At 42.6% G+C, this 16,765-nt stretch overlaps 1 protein-coding gene across 1 annotated transcript; it reads right to left on the bottom strand.

Moving 5' to 3' along the window:
- Positions 1–1,997: 1,997 nt before the first annotated feature.
- Positions 1,998–14,798, bottom strand: aire (autoimmune regulator). Its single transcript, XM_070436789.1, has 13 exons — positions 14,652–14,798; positions 14,015–14,189; positions 13,156–13,278; positions 12,925–13,110; positions 12,666–12,779; positions 9,939–10,078; positions 9,607–9,728; positions 9,359–9,428; positions 5,349–5,471; positions 2,882–3,003; positions 2,536–2,614; positions 2,301–2,387; positions 1,998–2,124 (listed from the first exon to the last, which is right to left on the bottom strand). The coding sequence occupies exons 1-13, from the start codon at positions 14,796–14,798 to the stop codon at positions 2,044–2,046; spliced, it is 1,569 nt and encodes a 522-aa protein (XP_070292890.1). The 3' UTR covers positions 1,998–2,043.
- Positions 14,799–16,765: the final 1,967 nt, after the last annotated feature.

The raw sequence follows: 16,765 nt of genomic DNA on the forward strand, positions 1-16,765 counted from the left end.
GATACATGGGATTGAAAGATATTTTTATGTGCACTACGTCATCACCCACAGCCTTTTATCCACAACAAGTCAGTTTAATGGAAACACCCCATTAAACTGTATGGTATGTATTAATTTATGGGTGTCCATCATCCATTTCGTATGATATGTTAAGAATTACAAATTCTATGATACGTTACATGAATTGCAATTTGTACAATATGTTACAGATTTGCAAAATGTATGATATGTTATGAATTCCAATTTCTTGTGGCTAAAGTTAGCTAGGTGGCTAACATTAACTAAGCTAGGGGTTAGGGGTTAGGGTTAGGGTTAGAGTAGTAAGTAGATGCTAAAATGTTAAAGTTGTCAGTGGTGAGATTCTAACACGCAACCTTTGGTTTGCTAGACGTTTGCTTATATGTCCATCCATCCACCCCGACCAACCACCCTACTTTCATTTTAGCCTTAAGTAACCATACCAAACGTAACATATGAGTTTATTTGAGTTGAGTTTATTTTATTTTTACAGGGACAGTGCACATTAATCAACGTTTCAGTAAAAGTGCCGGTTTTAGCCAGCCAGCTAATTTTCAACCGCAGTCCCTGGGCAGGTTATTAAAAATAATTACAATATAAACAATCATTGAGCAGTGAGCACACGCAGAGCAACATAGGACAAGCAAAACATAGCATACAAACAGAGCAACATAGGACAAGCAAGACGTAGCATACAGACAGAGCAACATAGAACAAAAAGCAGTAAGACAAAATTCATAAAAGCAACAAAGTGTTTCCACACCTCACAAGCTACAGACAACAGACAACATGGAAAGCGGCAATACACAGCTAGGGATTATGTTGACAAATCTGATTGACCTTTAGCCATGTCTTCATGCATTTTGTGAAAGTGTGATATGTGGTGCAGTTATGTGTGTCTGATGGCAGTCTATTCCAGACAGAGAAAGCGGATTTACTAAAGGTGCTTTTCCTTAAGGGAACTATACAGTCACCTCTCATGGCAGACCTTGTGGATCTGCTGCCATATGTTTGGGTTTTCTGTTTAACAAAAATACTGAGTGGAGGGGTGTATTGCACAAGATTTTCCCAACTCAGGAGCTCATGCTTTCTGAGGATGTAACAGTGATGATGGCTATTGGGCTTCCTATCAAGCACTTTGAGAGCCTGTTTGTAGACAGACTGAATAGGTTTTAATGTTGTACAGCAAGCTTGGGCCCAACTAGTCAAGCAGTATGTTAAGTTGGGGAGTATCATAGATTTGAAGTACAGTTTTGCTACCTCTGTAGTCAAACAATTTCGTATAAATCAGAAATTAGCTAGGTTGAATTTGGTTATCTGAATTACCTTTTTCACATGCTTTTTAAAAGAGAGGTTGGAATCAAATCAACTATGATGCCAAGGTACTTAAAATCAGATACCCCTGGAGTTTCTCCCCTGACACATAGACATCTGGCTCAGTAGCATATGTTGCCTTCTTTGTGAAGAACATGCAAACAGGTTTTTTCACATTGAGATGCAAAACACGAGTCACTGAGCCACTTTGTAACCTGGACCATTACAGTAGTGAGTTCTTGTGCAGCTTGTTGTTTGCTCTTTGCATGCACATATATCACTGTATCATCTGCATACATGAATCATTCTCATTTGAGTGTCCCGGATTTACATCTGACATCTAGCCTATGAGAAGTGAGCCCCCGCTAGGAGTCTCAAAATATTGACGGTTTCTTTAATGTGCCGTCGAGAATAAACGCCCATTGCACTGCGTCCATCGTGGAGTTATGCTAAACTCCTGAAAATGTACAAAAACAACATTCCTGAGCTAAGTGACGGTCTTCAGGAAATTCTAGAACTGAGGCATTCTCAGTGTCGGGAGCAATAGAAATGAAATCATCTGTTATGTTGAACTGGTGCTCCTTCTTTCAAGAATGACAGAGATACAGAGAGATACAGAGAGATAGAGAGATAATAAGAAAGAGGATTGTGCTTGTGTGAGATCATAGCATGTGTTTGGAGCTTGTCGTGTGTGTGCGCGAGTTGTGTATGTCATTGGAAGTAGCCCTGAGTGTCCGAGAGAGGCCTGGAGATGTTATGGAAAGCCCACTGCAGGATCCCGTCGATGGAGCCCTGCTGAAAGAGGACAAATACAGAACATCATGAAATAATAGTCCCTGCCACAGACATGTCTATTGTCTATCACCGAGAGATAGTAACTTTCTCTATATGAAATAGCTGAGGGATGTCATGACACGTTATTCACATCTTATATCCCTTATCTTGATTCACATGGAGGTCTGATTCACCTCTCCCATGATGGAGTCTAGTTCATCCTTGTGTAGGATGGGCTCTGAGAGAGACGAGTGCTCCTGAGTGTGTGGAGTCAGACCAACCTGGGTGTACAGTGGTTGAGAGAGAAAATAAGACTGTATAATGACCAAATACACACACACACACACACACACAACACACACACACACACACACACACACACACACACACACACACACACACACACACACACACACACACACACAGTACCTGTAAGCCCTTGGATTCCGCCTCTCTGTCTGTTGAGCTGCCCCAGGGCCTACTGCAGGAGGAGCAGATGGACCTCCCACTGTCAAAGACAAAGACAGAGGAATGCTGACTGATATACTGTTGAACGTTCCATTACTAGCCATTAGTAGCCATTAGCGTCACACAAATGATCACGTGACCGCAAACGTTCAGTTGATGTACAGTAAAGAACGCTGTTGCTTTTAGAAAGTAGATGTGCAGCTTATAATATTGAATGAACTGGTGAATACACTATCAGAAACAGAAGGTGTGACTTGATAGGTTAAAAGAGTAAGGTGGGACGAGATGGATTTAGAGGTGGTCTTACTTTGGGAAGTGGCAGTAGGTGTGGTACTTCTGTAGGCACTGGAGACAGAGGGTCAGGTCTCCTCCACTGAGGAGGCAAACCCCACACGTCTCCCTGACCTCCACCACCTCGCCACCTGCACACTGGTACACACAAATGCATGCACGCACACACACACACACACACACACACACTGTTAGCAAACTGTAGCACTTGTACTGTAGCACTTATAACAGCTTGTTATGAAGCATGTATAATGGATAAGTAAATAGTTTATTCATCATCTATAAATCATTACTCCCATATTATGTAATGTTAGTAAGCTAGTTATTCACTAATGCAATTGTACACGAGAATGCGTACTAAACTGCTTTTTTTTATTTAGCATAGCCGTGTTAAAAAAGTAGTTTTGCACAACCTCGAATGTGTACATTTGCTTTTCTAATATGGGTTTCCTATTAAATAAATACAAATATTTTTATAAATGCAGTCATAGGCTACAATTTCAGCCCTCAATGAAAATATAGGCCTGGTCCCGACACATCTATGGTTGTAAGCCAGGCCGAGTGGCCGTTCATTCTATCAGTTAGGTTTGCATCATTCTATCGATTAGGTTGCCATAGACATGACCCAGCCGTGAAGTCTTTTTGTTCTATATCTATATCAGTCGTTCTAAATGTTTGGTTGCCATGCCTGCTGGCAACGCTCTTATCCCTTGCTAGCTAGCCAACTACGGCTAAAGGTCTACAGGTCAGACAGTGCAGCTAAAATAACAGCAAATTAGCGGCATTTGCATTTGTTTAAGCTGTTTTGGATACATCCATGGCAATGAGCTAATGATGCGTGATTTCGCTTGGCATAGAAAATGTGCTCTCTCTTCAGGACACCGTTCAGAGGAGCTAGCCAACTACACAGCTAATGTAATCATTTCAAACTGAAGCTGGTAGGACAGTGGAGATCAAATTTCAGTATTGAAACAATGTTGCAAATGTCGAGAGACATACATAAAAGTTTGTACAAACCCTCCGTTGTTACAAACCAAATGTTAGGCTAGAAGCAATGGGAAAAAATGTCTAGATGATTTTTACAGTGGAGATCAAGTTAATGATTTGGACTGATGGGACAGTTGATGCACAGGGATTTCTCAGATGGAACAGAAAACCAGATGCCCATTTTTTGCATCATAGGCTTACCTGTGCTAAACATGTTTTTCAGTGTGGCTTAGAACACATCTCAACCAACCACAATGCTTGTTCTGACCAACCGGTTATAGAAACATTTATAAACAACTTTTAAAATATGTGATAAGGATTCATAAGATCATGCATAAGATTTTTAATATGGGTCCTTATAAACCACGCACTAATCATTAGTAAAGTATTTTTGCAGGGCCTCATCTAAAGTGAGAGCTATTTATACTTTAGAAATACTTTAGAAATGTTTTGATTGACCAGTGTAATTTCTTACAAAAAGATGGACATGCCATTGTTAGACATTCCAGCAGTACCTGATGCTCAAAATAGCCTAGAACATATCAATGGTAAAACAATAAGCACACAGTACAGAAGATGTTTAAGGCACTATATAAAAAATGTGATTTCAAGACAGTCACACTGTTGTAGTAGTGTGAAGTCTAAATTCTACGCAGAGACATAACGTTTTTCGTCTGAAAATGCTAATATTAGCATTTATTGGCATGGACTTTTCTACCAAAACCAATGCGTTGATTGCAGTCCCTCCTTGGAGCAGTCCATAGACTGCCATCACATTACGTGGAAAGAGTTACTACTTCTAAAGGCTCAGTAAAAGTGCCCCCAAAACAAAGCAAATGTGAAAATAGTCTGCGCTTTTAAAGACCGAAGCACTGGAAGCATGTAAAGGTTCTAACATGCCACATTTCTACCTGCAAGTCATACATATAACATTCTACCTCAGTCACATATCACTAGTAATGAAGGAATAAAAATCCACTCGAGAAAAAGGGGCCGTTATGGACCGCGGTCGTGTGTCGACTATCTCCCTGGGATTTGTTCGAGGTTGACAACAACAGCAAAACATTTGCATTACAACTCTTCCCCATGTCCTTGCAACAGTTTTGTGAATGAAATGGTTGATAGATTTCTTTCAAACGTCCTGTGTTGTGTCCTTACTCTTTTACCATTGATATGTTCTAGGCTATTTTAAAGAGCATCAGGTACTGCTGGAATGTCTACCAATGGCGATGTCTACCAATGGCATGTCCACCTTTTTGTGAGAAATGACACTGGTCACTCGAAACACAAACATAAAGTAATGATTGAATAAATGATTAATAAACTATGTACTAATCGTTATAAAAGCTTTATTACAAGGTGTTATTATAAATTGCACAAAATAATCTGAAAGAGACTTTGAAATGACTAACGATAACACTAACCGTTTGAAGAAAAATAGAGAAAATAGAATAGAAAATTGGAGGAGACTAAAGACAACAAAAATAAAGAATCACCTGATATGCACAGACCTGACCGCTCTTGGTTGTGGTGACGCTGGAGTGAGAGGTGGAGGATAAGGAAGAGAAGAAGGAGAAGTCTATGGTGGAGTTACTGGAGCTGGTCTCTGTCAACTGGCTCTGAGACAAGGGCTATGGGAGAGAAGACGAGAACTGTCATACCTCAATGTCATACTGAGGTAGAACCATTATACCTCAATATCATAATATGGTATAACTCTTTTACATCAACGTCATACTGAGTTAGAACCGTTATGCCTCAATGTCATATTGGCGTAGAAACAGGGGTTGGAACCTAAATCTTTTTTCCAAGCATTTAATTCTGAATAGAACCCCCAAAAATTCTGTTCCGTTCCACTGTTCCCACCAGCATAATAAAGTTCTGAACCGTTTCGAACCCCAAAAAAGTAGTTGTTTATAGAGTTCCTTTAAGTTCCTTCTTTAACTTCTTTGGGATAGGGGGCAGTATTTTCACGTCCGGATGAAAAGCATGCCCAGAGTAAACGGCCTGCTACAAAGCCATAAAAGCTACAATATGCATATTATTAGTAGATTTGGATAGAAAACACTCTGAAGTGATTCAATCGTGATACTTCGTTTGTCATGTTTTTACGGACTGTAATATATATTTTTAAACTTATCGTCCGTACTTTCCGCTGGACTTGCCCGCGCGTCGTGAGTTTGGAAAGTGTACTGAACGCTAGAACAACAAGGAGGAATTTGGACATAAATTATGGACATTATCGAACAAAACAAAGATTTATTGTGGAACAGGGATTCCTGGGAGTGCATTCTGATGAAGTTCATCAAAGGTAAGTGAATGTTTATAATGTTATTTCTGACTTATGTTGACTGCACAATATGGCGGATATATTTGTGTCTTGATTGGGCTCTGAGCGCCGACTCAGATTATTGCATGGTTTGCTTTTTCCGTAAAGCTTTTTTGAAATCTGACACAGCGGTTGCATTAAGGAGAAGTGCATCTAAAATTCCATGCATAACAGTTGTATCTTTTAGCAATGTTTATTATGAGTATTCCTGTAAATTGATGTGGCTCTCTGCAAAATCAAAGGATGTTTTGGAACTTCTGAACGTAACGCTCCAATGTAAACTCAGATTTTTGGACATAAATATTGTCACGGCCGTTTAAAGGAGTGGACCAAGGCGCAGCGTTTTGAGCGTACATACTTGTTTATTTACCGATGTCGCCAACAAAACAATAAAACAACCAACCGACACGTGACGCCAACGTAGTGCTCACAGGCAACTAAACATGGACAACTACCCACAAAACCAACATGGAAAATGGCAACCTAAATAGGCTCCCCAATCAGAGACAACGATAAACAGCTGTCTCTGATTGGGAACCCATTCAGGCCACCATAAACCTACCCCTAGACAATACAAAATCCCCATAGATAACCAAAAAACCCTAGACAAGACAAAAACCTAGACAATACAAAAACGAAACAAACCACCCTTGTCACACCCTGACCTAAACAAATAATAAAGAAAGCAAATATAACTCAAGTCAACCTAAACCTATATGGGAGGGTCTGGGTGGGCATTTCTCCGCGGTGGCGGTTCTGGTGCGGGACGTGGACCCCGCTCCACCTTAGGCTTGGCCCAGGACAGGAGGGCGACTCTGGCAGCTCCGGACAGGAGGGCGACTCTGGCAGCTCCGGACAGGAGGGCGACTCTGGCAGCTCCGGACAGGAGGGCGACTCTGGCAGCTCCGGACAGGAGGGCGACTCTGGCAGCTCCGGACAGGAGGGCGACTCTGGCAGCTCCGGACAGGAGGCAGGCACAGGACTCACCGGGCTGGGGAGACATCCAGGAGGCCTCTTCCTTGGCCGAGGCACCGGATACACTGGGCTGTGGGGGAGCACTGGTGATCTGGTGCGTAGCCTTGGCACCACTCTTCCAGGCTGAATGCCCACTCTAGCCCGGCACCTCCAGTGCGCAGGCACAGGTTGAACTGGGCTGTGGGGGAGCACTGGAGCTCTGGTGCGTAGCCTTTGCACCGCTCCTCTTGGCTGCATGCCCACCTTAGCCCGGCACGTGCGGGGAGCTGGATGAGGCCGCACTGGGTTCTCCTGGCGAACTGGGGAAACCATGCCTAGAGCCGGCGCAGGACTCACCGGGCTCTGAAGGCGCACTGGAGGTCTGGAGCGTAGAGCTGGCACAAGACGTGCAGGGCTGGGGAGACGCACAGGAGGCCTGGTGCGTGGGGCTGGCACAGTCTTCACGAGACGGCTAGCACACACCTCAGGACGAGTATGGAGAGCTGACTCAGGTGACATCAACTCGAGGACACGCTCCGTAGGGCGAATGTCGTGCCTCATGCACCAACACAGCAGCTCTCTCATAGCTCWCTCCTCCAATCTCCCCATCAACTCCTTCACTGTCTCTGCTTCGCTCCCCTCGCTCACCTCCAATTTCACCCCGACTGGCTCTGGTTCCATCCTCGGCTCTGGTTCCATCCTCGGCTCCGCCGACCGTCCCGTGTGCCACCCCCCAAAAAAATATTGGGGCTGCCTCTCCTGGCCACGCTGCTTGGTCCTTTGGTGGTGGGTAGTTCTGTCACGGCCGTTTAAAGGAGTGGACCAAGGCGCAACGTTTAAAGTGTTCATGATATAATCCAAAAAAACAATCGAACAAAAACAACAAACAGGAGAACGAAAGCGAACAGTTCTGTCAGACAAACAAAACAGCTAAACAGAAAATAACTACCCACAAAACCAACATGGAAAATGGCAACCTAAATAGGCTCCCCAATCAGAGACAACGATAAACAGCTGTCTCTGATTGGGAACCCATTCGGGCCACCATAAACCTACATACAATACAAAATCCCCATAGATAACCAAAAAACCCTAGACAAGACAAAAACCCAAGACAATACAAAAACTAAACAAACCACCCTTGTCACACCCTGACCTAACCAAATAATAAAGAAAGCAAATATAACTAAAGTCAGGGCGTGACAAATATGAACTTTACCGAACAAAACATACATGTATTGTGTAACATGAAGACCTATGAGTGTCATCTGAAGATCATCAAAGGTTAGTGATTCATTTTATCTCTATTTCTGCCTTTTGTGACTCCTCTCTTTGGCTGGAAAAATGGCTGTGTTATTCTGTGAATAGGCACATAATCATTTGGTTTGCTTTCGTCGTAAAGCCTTTTTGAAATCGGACACTGTGGCTGGATTTACAAGTGTATCTTTAAAATGGTGTAAAATACATGTATGTTTGAGGAATTTTAATTATGGGATTACTGTTGTTTTGAATTTGGCGCCCTGCAGTTTCACTGGCTGTTGAAGAGGTGGGACGCTACCGTCTCACGTACCCTAGAGGGGTTTTAACCTGCGAAATAGACATTGTTTCTTACATTTAGCTCGACAAATAACTCCACAAATCAGTGCGGATAGAGCAGCTTGCTATGGACTGGGCAAGCTAGTTGTTTACTAGTCTGGGTACCGGTCTCTGTAACATTCCACTCCTTGTGCAGGTGGGAGTGAGAGAGAGCGGTGGACATTCAGGAGGCTTGACTTGAAGCGCTAGGCATCATGATACGACCTGCATTATAATGTGTTTAGGATATTAGCAGGCCTATCATTACTTCACTGAATTACATAATTATACTTAATTATATAACTTTGAACATCCAAGAGTTGGCTCATGCTTTTAAAATAATGGTTATGTTCCGGAACACTATAAGATCACTTTGTTCCCGATTCTGTTTCCGTTTGTTGAAATGTTCTCTTCTTTTCCGGTTTTCTGTTTTGTTCCCTGAACCGGTTCCAACCCCAGGGTAGAACCGTAATACTGAGTTAAAATTCATATACCTCAATATCATACTGAGGTATACCTCATTATAATACTGAGGTGGAACCATTGTACCTCAATGTCATACCTTTAGGGTGGAAGTAGTAGAAATAGTAGCGGAAGTAAAATGATATGGTATTGAAGAAATTACCAACTTTTGACACTGACCTGAACAGGTAGTACTGGGTAGATTCTCTCTCTTCTCACCTTATTGCTATGACATGACTGACAGCGCCAGGTACCACTAGAGAAAGGAACAGAGATGAGTCCCAAACCTTGGGTCTTATGAAAGATGTTGACTTTTGTTGGACTAATGTAAAAAAAACACACACAAATAAAACAAAGTTATATGCACAGAAGTCAAGTAAGGATTCTGTCCAACAAAGGATTCTTCACATAAGGATTCTTCACATAAAGTATACCTTGGTATTGTGGTGAGGGGAGGGTCTAGGCAGGTCAGGTGGTAGGCCCTGGGACAGCCATCACAACAGATGAGCTCACCTCCATCTTTACACACTGCACACTCATCATCATTACGCTGGGCCTGGATACACACACACACACTGATAGACACTCATCTTTCATATGCAATCTATTTTCAAATCAATGTGAAAATGTAAATGTTGATGAATGTGCATTTTCTTTGTCAACTACATGAGGCAAATACAGAAACACACTCCCTCTCAAAATGATTGGTTATTTACCTGAGAAAATCATATATGAATACAACAGTATTGCTTGAACAGTCACTTACGTCTCTAACCCTGGTGCTGGACTCCTCCTTGTGGTGGTATTTAGTATTTACAGACTTTGTCTTGAGGCCTCCAGTCAGCTCATCCAATGGCCCAGAGGTGTAATACTCACCACCCACTTTAATGCACTTTTTGGCACTTCCTGTAGAAAGACAACAAAATGTAGTCCTACGCTCCCCTGTGGTCTTAATATTTAAATGCCTACAATAAAACCTGATATGGTGAGATGGTGTCTTATGGTGTCTGTGGAGGTTCATTGGCTGACGGCTATCTAGATTAGATTAAAATCAACTTTAGTATCCCACCAGGGGGAAATTCATTTGGTTATGTGCTTAAAAAGACAAAGTACATAATACATAAAAACATAGAATAATATACAATAAAATTCATATGGAAGTGCAATAAGCCACATATTTACAGCGCAACTGCAATGCATATTTACTGTGCACTCCTATAAACTCTCTGTTGGTGCATAAAATGGTGCCGACAGGGCTGCCGTGCTTCTAGCTCTTAGGAAACTTTGCAGTATTTTATTTTTGTATGTATTATATTTTATGTTATTAGCCCAGAAAATTGTTTGTGTTATTACAGAACTATTAGATATCAGAGCAGTGGTAACTCACCAGCACTACCAGCATTACGAACAGGAATATGACTTTCCCGAATCAGATCCTTTGTTCGTACCCCCCAGGGCAATTGAACTGATTTCAGAGGCCGACCCAAAACACCGCCGGCGGAGGAGAGGTGCTCGGAGCGGACTTCTAGTCCGACTTAGGAGGCGTGCACACCACACACTGCTTCCAAGTATATTACTCGCTAATGTTCAGTCTCTGGATAATAAAGTTAATGCTTACTCGGGATATACTGTCTGAGTCCGTCCAGCCAGTTGGGTTCTCAGTTCATCACGCAGACAGGAATAAATATCTCTCCAGGAAGAAGAAAGGCGGTGTTGTTTCATGATTAACGACTTATGGTGTGATTGTGATAACATACAGGAACTGAAGTCCTTTTGTTCACCCAACCTAGAATACCTCATAATCAAATGCCGACCGTATTATTAACCAAGAGCCTTCTCTTCAGTTATAGTCACAGCCGTGTATATCCCCCCTCAAGCCGATGCCACGACGGCCCTCAAAGAACTTCACTGTACTTCATACAAACTGGAAACCACATATCCTGAGGCCGCATTTATTGTAGCTGGGGATTTTAACAAAGCAAATTTGAGAAAAAGGCTGCCAAAGTTCTGTCAACACATTGACAATAACACTCGCGCTGCTAAAACATTCGACCCCTGCTACTCCAACATTTTCTGGATGCCTACAAGGCCCTCCCCCGCCCACCTTTCGGCAAATCTGACCACGACCATAGTACCCTCCAAGCTCATTATTAAGCTTGAGGCCCTGGGTCTGAAACCAACTGGGTCCTCTGCAACTGGACTTCCTGACTTCCTGACGGGCCGCCCCCAGGTGGTGAAGGTAGGAAACAACACATCCACTTCACTGATCCTCAACACTGGGGCCCCACAAGGGTGCGTGCTCAGCCCCCTCCTGTACTCCCTGTACACCCATGACTGTGTGGCCTTCACACTTCCAACTCAATCATCAAGTTGCAGATGACACAACAGTAATAGGCTTGATTATCAACAATGATGATACAGCCTACAGGGAGGCTCTGGGAGTGTGGTGCCAGGAAAATAATCTTTCACTCAACGTTAACAAAACAAAGGGGATGATCGTGGACTTCAGGAAACAGCAGAGGGATCACCCCCCTATCCACATTGATGGGACCGCAGTGGAGAATGTGGAAAGCTTCAAGTTCATCAGTGTACACATCACTGACAAACTAAAATGGTCCACCCACACAGACAGTGTGCTGAAGAAGGCGCAGCAGCGCCTCTTCAACCTCAGAAGACTGAAGAAATTGGTCTTGGCACCTAAAACCCTCACAAACTTTTACAGATGCACAATCGAGAGCATCCTGTCAGACTGTATCACCGCCTGGAACAGCAACTGCACCGCCTGCAACCGCTGGGCTCTCCAGAGAGTGGTGCGGTCTGCCCAAAGTATCACTGGGGGTAAACTACCTGCCCTCCAGGACACTTACAGCACCAGATGTCACAGGAAGGACAAAAAGATCATCAAGGACAACAACCACCCGAGCTACTGCTTGTTCACCCTACTATCATCCAGAAGGCGAGGTCAGTACAGGCGCATCAAAGCTGGGACCAAGAGAATGAAAAACAGCTTCTACCTCAAGGCCATCAGACTGTTAAATTGCCATCACTAGCACATTAGAGGCTGCTGCCTATATACATTGACTTGAAATCACTGGCCACTTTAATAAATGGAACACTCATCACTTTAATAATGTTTACATATTTTGCATTACTCATCTCATATGTATATACTGTATTCTATTATATTCTACTGTATCTTAGTCTTTCCCGCTCTGACATTGCTCATCCATATATTTATATATTCTTAATTCCATTCCTTTACTTAGATTTGTGTGATTTGGGTATTGTTGGAAATTGTTAGATATTACTTGTTAGATATTACTGTACTGTTGGAGCTAGACACACAAGCATTTTGCTACACCCCCAATAACATCTGCTAAACACGTGTATGTGACAAATAAAATTTGATTTGATTTGAACTTGCAATACAAGGTTTACAGTCATCAGGTTAGGGTTGTGATCAGGATAGTGTTGTGATTCCAGTGTTACTCACCAGATCCAAACACCTGTTTGATGAGGATCTCCTCTCTGGCCCCACAGCTGACCGGCAGCTCACTGGACGACAGAGTGACTGCCCTCTGGACCGAGGTGGACACCGCCTGGACACCTGCTAAAAGGTAATAGCACAGTAATAATGGTCAGTTTACAGTGATGATGTTGATACATTTATGCTGATATCAAATATTTTGTGCCTTCCTCAAATCGTAACAGAATCACAAACAGAGAATGGAATATAAAACCGATTTGATGACCCTTTCCAGCAGGTATCTGAGAGACCACTGCAGCACCTTCACTTTTCTTCACTGACTTCACTTTGCCACCTGGAACAATAACACCGAAAACATGTATAATGAGCTTGGTTAAGAAACACTTGAGTTTTGAGTATATTGTAGTACAACTAGTTGTCATATGGCTACAGAGTGCATTATAATGGGTATCTGGTACAATATCTTATATCACACCTAAACTGTTGTTACTTTTGCCGTGGTGCTGAGAGTGGTGAGGGTGATGAGGGTGTCTCTCCCCCAGGCTCCTCTTCCTGCTGTGGGACTCTCGAGACCCTCGTGGGGATCTCTTCCCCTGCTTGGAGCCCACCATCTCCCTACCTGACAAAATGGAACACCACCCACAGAATAAATGATAATTATAATAAACTTAAATTCTTGTTAATCTAACCGCACTGTCCAATTCACAATAACTTTTACAGTGAAAGAATACCATGCTATTGAGGAGAGTGCACAATTATGAACTTGAAAATGTATTAATAAACCAATTAGGCACATTTGTGCAGTCTTGATACAACATTTTGAACAGATATGCAATGGTTCATTTGATCAGTCTAAAACGTTGCACATACACTGCTGCCATCTAGTGGTCAAAATCAAAATTGCGCCTGGGCTGGAATAAGTCATTACGGCCTTTCTCTTGCATTTTAAAAATGATGGTACAAAAAACAAACAAAAAACAGGGTTTTTTCTTTGTATTATCTTCTACCAGATCTAATGTGTTATATTCTCCTACATTAATTTCACATTTCCACAAACTTCAAAGTGTTTCCTTTCAAATGGTATCAAGAATATGCATATCCTTGCTTCAAGTCCTGAGCTACAGGCAGATTTAGGTATGTCATTTTAGGCGAAAATTGTCGGATCCTTAAGAGGTTTTAAAGCAACGCTCCTATGTCACTTCAACTCAACTCCCTCACTTCAGGGACACAGCCTTTCAATCAACTGTTTTTCTCTGCCCAAAGTACCCCCTCATATGCAATTGATCACTAACCCAAGTACCCTCAGGGGTTCTAGTGCCACTGGATGAGAAATTGCTTAAGATGGGGTTACCAACCTGGTTGAATGCTGGTCAGGAGGGCCTGCAGTCTGGGGTAGCTGTGCTGGTTGTAGTCCTTGGCCAGGTTGGTCCAGAAGGCCTGGATGGTGGTCCTACTCTGCTCCAGGAGCCTGGAAAGCAGGGAGTACATGGCCTTGTGGATCCCCTCTCTGCCCTCCCTCTCCAGGGTCTCCTATGGGTGGTCATCGCAAATTTTTATGATAATAATACTTTTTAGCAAACACTTTTATCCAAGGCGACTTACAGTCATGCGGGCATATATTCTTACTTGGGGCTAGTGCTGGGAATTGAACCCACTATCCTGATGTTGCAAACGCCATGCTCTACCAACTGTCATTCAATGTTCCATGTACTGTAGAAAATGGTACAGAGTGAAATATACACCGATTTGTGTTGTTGTTTATAGATAAGAATAAGATTTAGATGATCTGCAAGGTCTTCTCAGCACCCAGAACCAACTCAGTTAAGGCTGTTACGAGAGACAATCTACAAGGCGATGTATTGAAGAGAAAATATTATAATTGTACGTGACCTCCGTCCAAGCTGACATCATGAAATGCTCAAACTTTCTCCACAAGAGCTCTTACATCAATATGAAATATACCATTATTATTATATACTTCCCATAGCTCACCTTCAGAATTTGGTCGCTGATGATGCTGCGGTCCACCAACCCATAGAGCAGTGGGAAGGGATCATCAATCACCATGGAGATGTCCGTGCGGAATTCCTTGAGCTGGGAACGGGGGTCGGGATCCTCAAAAGCCTCCACTCTGGACATGGCTCACAGTTAATATGTGTGGTGTTCATTCATACAGCATATTCAAGTGGTCTAATGTTGTCTGGCTTTTATGTGTGGTGTGTCGCTGTTAAGTCGCACCGGCGAAGTGTAACAGGAGAATCTGAAATGATTGAAGTGACCTTTGGTTTGTGACCTCAGTGTCGGAGGTGTGGCTAGTCCAGGTGAGGGTCACTTGACGGGTATGTCCTCCATGGTTGCTCAAAAGTGTTTCTGGTTTCCTTTTTTTCCAGATGAACACACACACACAAACACATTTGAAAGATTATGAAGAAAGTCCTCAGTTAAACCACTGAGGTTTGCTCTGCCACTCACCTCTCCAGGGTCCACATGTACATTAGTACTCTAACCGCCTTGCCTGTGTCCACCTGTCTCTSGGGKGGGGGGGGGGGGGGGTAACTAAAGACCACCACTAACTCCTGCAGGGGAATACCTGATTCTAGTCTCACTAGAAAAGCCCAAACCCATGGGGACTGAGAGCCCAGATGAGTGGCAGTCTACACGTCACTGTGATAGGAATCTACTAGAAGGTGCTTTCCACTTCAACTTCCCCCAAAATGTATCATTGTTTGTCTGCTATGATCTCGGCCACAAGTATTAATCGTGAATGTGTGGTCATATTGATACTGTCTCCAGATGGGTAACATTTGACATGTAATTACATAATTAATGGTTTATTTAATCATTTTCTAAATGTGTTATAAACCATTCATAAACAGTGACTATTCCCCGCGATGTATTTTATGTTACGGCATTTCTATGCAATGTAAAAACTCTAAAATGCTGTTTGGAGAACAGCGATAACAAGCACCTTGGATGCTGTAGCTTCATTCACCTCAGTTGATCTACAGACACATAGCCTATTAGCTATACAATTAGCCGCTACACGTTAACTCACATTAACTCAAAACTATCATTTAATACTATCATTTAATACCTGAGTGCCAGGTCAGTAATGATTACTACAACTTTAGATAGCTGGCTATCTGACATAGGTTAATTGAGTGACTGTCAATGAGTGACATATAGAGGAAAACAACCCATTTTTGAAATTGTGTCTTGTGTTTTCTACTTTTATGTTGTTGTTTTTATGCAAAAAGAGTCTTATGTAGCTACGGCCATGACATCAGATACTTTTATGATGAGAGCCACCAGAAGTATCTCCGCAAAGGCATACATTTCGATGTGTATTCTTTGGGAAAACAAAGTTATTGAGACTGAGGACGGAGAAAACTGGACCTCTAAAGGGAGATAATCCCCCGTGGGCTGACGAAAGGGACAGAGTCCTCATTGTGACCGTCACCAACTTGACGTCAAACGACGCTGGAACATACTGGTGTGGAGCGAAACAATTTGGACGGCATAACTACATTGAAGTCAACCCTTGAAGTCTCTAAAGGTACTGCAAACCTTTGTTTCTCATCCTCAAATACTTATCACTCCCTCAACAGATTACATTATACATTCCTAATCAGGCCTCTGCTTTTGGCCCGAAACCTAACTTGAGATCCCTTCCCATTACAAATTTTTCATTGACTCAATGCATGATTTACGTGATTGTCGACATCCTGTATCTCAAGTTAGGATTCCACCCTAAATGACGACGCGAAGGTCTTTTCTTGTCTTTTCCCACTAGCACTGACTTAGCTGATAAAAAAACATTGTTGAGGGAAAATGTACTTGATATGAGTATGAGGTGTTGTTGTCTCACCTAGCTATCTTAAAATGAATGCACTAATTGTAAGTCGCTCTGGATAAGAGCGTCTGCTAAATGACTAAAATATCAAATGTAATTTCAGATATAACCTATTCACACTATTGTGCGAACAGTGCTGTGTTGACTCAGTGATTTTCTTTTCACATTGTCCTTTCAAGCACGGTTCCAGCAACTGTGTAGGAGGTGTAGCCAGGCCAGTCCACTGCTGCTCGGGTTGACTCAGTAGTTTAAC

Source organism: Salvelinus sp. IW2-2015, linkage group LG32 (genome assembly GCF_002910315.2).
Source record: "Salvelinus sp. IW2-2015 linkage group LG32, ASM291031v2, whole genome shotgun sequence".
NCBI classification, from domain to species: Eukaryota; Metazoa; Chordata; class Actinopteri; order Salmoniformes; family Salmonidae; genus Salvelinus; species Salvelinus sp. IW2-2015.

Bases quoted from the DNA above. Each gene is read 5' to 3' on its own strand.
- aire (XM_070436789.1), bottom strand. From the start codon at position 14,798: ATGTCCAGAGTGGAGGCTTTTGAGGATCCCGACCCCCGTTCCCAGCTC. The intron at 13,111-13,155 runs GCAAAAGTAACA...ATATTGTACCAG, and splicing joins TCACCACTCTCAGCACCACG to ATACCCATTATAATGCACTC. The intron at 3,004-5,348 runs GTGATTCTTTAT...TGTGTGTACCAG, and splicing joins GTCAGGTCTGTGCATATCAG to TGTGCAGGTGGCGAGGTGGT.